The sequence below is a fragment of the Trichoplusia ni genome, chromosome 28 (assembly GCF_003590095.1).
Source record: "Trichoplusia ni isolate ovarian cell line Hi5 chromosome 28, tn1, whole genome shotgun sequence".
In the NCBI taxonomy this organism is placed as follows: domain Eukaryota; kingdom Metazoa; phylum Arthropoda; class Insecta; order Lepidoptera; family Noctuidae; genus Trichoplusia; species Trichoplusia ni.
The window spans coordinates 1849931-1854663 of NC_039505.1; the positions used below are offsets into that span (position 1 = coordinate 1849931).

A 4733-nucleotide genomic window follows, 5' to 3' on the forward strand; every position below is an offset into this window, starting at 1 on the left:
GTATCCACCCAGGCTTTTAAAGGCAGTTCACGCCTCTTCATGGGTACTGGTGCATTTGGAGCCGAAACTAAGGTACACCTTTTACAGTTTTTCACTGTATTTTCAGCGTCCTTGTCAATTTTCGGCCACCATACCTTGGTGCACAATCTAGCCTTGATATTAACAATGCCTGGGTGACCCTCATAGGCCGCTACTAAGACTTGTTTTCTCAACCCGGAAGGAATTACTATCTTTGTGCCTCTTAACAAAAGATCATCATGTATCCATAGTACATGCTGGAATAATTTGTAGTTGTTTACTGAAGCATCCCATTTATTGTTAAGTAAACCGTCTTTAACCAACTTGAACTCAATATCATCTTTTGATGCGTCTACAATACTTTTAAGAGATATTGCTACTGGTCTTGCATAGTGCACAATTTGGTTAATATGATTTTCATCTTCTAAAGGACTTGTTGCTGAGACCGTACTCCTGCATAATCGAGATAATGGATCTGCTATATTTGATTTGCCCGGCTTATAAATTACTTTATAATCGTAAGTTTGCAACCGGAGTACCCAGCGCTCGATTCGAACACAAGGCTTGGAAGTCGTGCCAAATATGACTTCGAGAGGTTTATGGTTCGTAACAAGTTCGAACTTCTTTCCATACAAATACATGTGAAAGTGCTCGATTGTCCACACCAAGGCCAAGGCCTCTTTTTCGGCCTGGCAATATCGCTTTTCTACATCAGACAAACTTTTATTGCCAAAAGCAATAATACGAGGGTCACTTTTGTCGTACTGAATTAGTACTGCGCCTAATCCTACAGGGCTCTGCGAAATCTGCGAAAACCTGGGTACGATCTTTTGGGTCATAGTACCCAAGAGTGGGTATCTTAGAGAGACATTTCTTTAATTCGTTATACGCTATTGTTTGGGGTGTTTTCCAGAACGCCGTGATATTGGCATTTTTATGCACCTTTTGTCGAAGCAACTGACGAATTGGTTCTGTTAAGGTCGACAAGTTAGGAATCCACTTTCCAACAAAATTTATTAATCCTAGGAAACTTTGAATTTCTTTGATGGTTTCCGGTGGTCTAAATGTCTCGGTAGCTTTAATGTATTTATCGAGAGGTCATATTTCCGATGATGAAAGTTCGTGGCCCAAAAATTGAATGGATTTAGCATTAAAAACACACTTACTTTTATTCAGTAAAACATTGTTGTTTCCGAGCACTGTTAAAACGTGTTGAAGCCTAGCTTGGCTTTCCTCCATATCACGCCCAAAAACAACTATGTCATCTATAAAATTTACAACACCTTCACATGGCAGTAAGATTTTTTCCACTATTTTTTGGAAATGTTCCGGCGCACATGAAATACCGAACATAAGTCGTTTGTACCGGTAAAGACCCTTACTAGTAATAAATGTGGTAATTTCTCTACTATTTTCTGTCAAGTCAACGTGATGAAAAGCATTTTTAATATCTAATTTCGAGAAAAACTTTGCTTTACAAAATTTTGGAATAAGTTGTTCCATAGTAGGCAATGGATGATTTTCTCGAATAATAATAATAATAAAATTAATAATAATAAATCATTTTATTATCAGGCTACTAAGGCCCATAGACATATACCTTACAGACTAACATAGATATTTATACAATAGTTGTTAGTATATATAGCTTAAAATTAAGTTAGTAAACTTCCTTATACTACGTCTTAGTGCGTTCTGGTGGAACTTGTCCGCGGAAGCGACGGAACACCACGTTCTGAGGCCAGAAGTCTTCATTTAAGACGAGATGCAGGAAGCAATTCGGTACTCGCACCACAAACGCCTTGAAGTTGACGTTGCGGTTCGACTCCAGCTCCTGCACCCTCAGCGTGTATTTCAACTTCTGGCGCACATACTGGACGATACTCTCTCGCTTCACAGAGTAATGTAGGCGGGAGATGTATACCGGCGTGTTCGGCTGCGCAGCACGCACTAGTTGTTTGGGCTTTGTTGGAGCCTTGCCGCAGCGGTTCTTTGTAGGTTTGGGACGACGCTTCTTCCTCTGCACCAGCTCAAAACCATCTTCATCCCGTCTCGGCAGCAGCACACTCGGTGCAGCGGGCAGCGGGGCGGGGCACGGAACACGCGCGGGCGCCGGCGCGGGCGCGCGGGGTAAGGTCACGCAGCTCGGATTTGGAGCAGCGGCGTCAGCATAAACGCGCCGAGGCGTCGACGCGGATACTTCTTTCGCAATCGGGGCATTGCACTCTCCTATAACTGCAGACGCATCGAAATCAGCCGATGCAAAACTGCAGACGGAAAGGTTTTGCGCCCCGCGACGTGTGTTCACCTTAGAGGCCTCGTCAGGTGACCTACTTACAGACATAGTGTTACGCAATAACACTACTTCCGCGCGCAGCTCCTGAATGGTCTTTTCCGAGACCTCTAGTTTGGACTGCACTTCTGACAGGCTCGTCTTCAGGAAGATGATGTCTTTTAGGAGCCTCGTGACGTCGACGTGGTCGAACGTGACGGGGGGCAGCTTGTGCAGATCCTTCGCCACGAAAGTCGGAACGTCGTCCGGATCGGTCACCTTCAGCAAGGTGATTATGTCTTGGACGCTCTTCTCCGTACCGTCCCTCCGTCTAGACGGCATCTGGTCGAGCTTGTCCAGGCTCATGTACAGCAGTCTCTTCCCACTGCTTATTTCTTCTTCCTTGAAGTTAGTCTTGCATATTTGCAAGATGCTAACTTCATCCATGGTGTCGATGGCGTGTTGTATAAACGCCAACAATTCGTTGGCTATGAGTGTTGAGCTCATAGCGACAGAGACGGGCAGCGGCATAGAGCCGCGCTGTTCGCGAATTTAAATGTCTGCACGTTGCACTTTATAAGGCACGTCCGTATTCGATGCGCGCGAATGATCGAATTGATCGAATAACTCGAACATCATCATCAGGCTTCAGGACCGGCACCATCGGAGAAACCCAAGAACAAGATTTATTTACCGGTTCAATTATGTCCATTTGTACCAATACATCTATCTTCTTGTTTATTTTAGATTCCAAAGGAATAGGAACACGTCGGTAAGTTTGACAAACGGGACGAACTGTTTTATCAATAGAAATTTCTAACTGGACATCTTTGAACTTGGGGAGTGGTCTTTGCTCGACAGAATTAATCCCAAGGCCTAACTTCAGTATATTGAGGGAGATGGCAGTGTCTTTTCCTAAAAGGCTCCTTGACTCATTTTTAATTACATAAAATTTTGTAATAAATGATTTAGAACCAGCCTTTATCAGAGCATCAAATGAGCCCAGTACTTTTAGTGGCTCTTTAGCACCATTTGCCAAGAACGTTTTATCTGAACACCTTTGCTGGTTTGAAACTTTTACTTTCGACTGCTTCATTTGTGCCCAAGTCCTGTCATCTATAATGTTGGAGTTGCTACCAGAATCTATGAGCATTTTAACATTTACTCCACCTACCTGACATTCTATTTGTGAATCATCGTCGATGTGAAAAATATAGTCTACAGATGTAGGTCCTTTATTATGGGTGGGGTGTATTTTAGATGTTTTATATTTATTTTCATCGCTAGATGAGAGGTTGGTACTTTTTCTTTTATTGGCCCTGGTTCTACAATGTTTTTGGAAGTGTCCTTTAGGGCAAGTACTGCTATCGCTTTTGTGCCCTTTGCTGCCACATCGGTTGCAGAAATTAACCTCCTTCTTAACAAATCATGTGGTAGATTTACCATCGATTTTGTTGATACTGTTAGACGTATTTTGTTTGCTTTGTCTATCGTGAAACTCGATCAATTGACGCTCGACTGTTTCTAACGTATTAGCTTCTGCTATTATTTTTTCTAGAGTTGCGGTGTCACCAAGTAATAAAATATTTTTTCTTAGTTTAGATAAGTTACACTTTTCGGTTATTTGGTCGATCAGATTTGGATCTTCGTTAGCGAAGTTGCATTTAGAACTCTGTCATCTCAATCGTATTAAGAAATTATCAAACTTCTCATCATCTTCTTCTTCTTGTTTCATTAACCGAAATATATGCTTTTCAAATAAGTAACTTTGCTTTGGAGAAAAATAATCATCTAATTTTTGAACCGCGATGTTATAAACTCCAGCCTCCTTAGGATCAGTAACGTGGGCGCCCGGTATATTGAAATATATATCTTGTAATATCATGCCTCCAGAATGCAGTAATATTGCACGTTTTGTACTTTGGTCGAGGGTATAGGTCGCTACAAAATAAATTCCTAGAGCTCTTTTCCATTTTTCCCAACGAGAACCTAAAGAAACTGAATCGCCTTCACAATCAAATGGTTCTATTGTCGGTATCTGTGTTTGGGACATGTCGGACGATCTGCAATAGGACAGGGAAACCTTGTAAAATAAAGATAAATATTCTGATATTTTAATCACTGTTACAGATGATGAAAGAATTTATACTTTGGTATAGAATTTACAAACATATTCTTAATACACTATGTAACACCTGGGATTCGACCCTCGGACCTATTATAATTATTATATCAAAACTTTACTCTTATCCCTATAATGCTACGATAACATTATTAAATTCATCGATACTTATTATAACTAATGCTATACATAATTATTTTAGTTTGATGAAATCGTTATTTTATACTAATAAGAAAACAATCGTAATCGTTAACAACATTTTTGTAGTGTCTTTTTGTATCTATTGAGATTATAACCTTTAGATAATAATATAATCCTGAG

The 4733-nt window shown here is 40.7% G+C and overlaps 1 protein-coding gene across 1 annotated transcript; it reads right to left on the reverse strand.

Moving 5' to 3' along the window:
- Positions 1–1696: 1696 nt before the first annotated feature.
- Positions 1697–3443, reverse strand: LOC113506014. Its single transcript, XM_026888875.1, has 2 exons — positions 3270–3443; positions 1697–2830 (listed from the first exon to the last, which is right to left on the reverse strand). The coding sequence occupies exons 1-2, from the start codon at positions 3441–3443 to the stop codon at positions 1697–1699; spliced, it is 1308 nt and encodes a 435-aa protein (XP_026744676.1).
- Positions 3444–4733: the final 1290 nt, after the last annotated feature.

Coding starts and splice junctions, on each gene's coding strand:
- LOC113506014 (XM_026888875.1), bottom strand. CDS start 3,443: ATGCTCATAGATTCTGGTAGCAACTCCAACATTATAGATGACAGGACT. Junction 2,831..3,269: donor CATTTGATGCTCTGATAAAG/GCTGGTTCTAAA, acceptor ATTCGCGAACAG/CGCGGCTCTATGCCGCTGCC.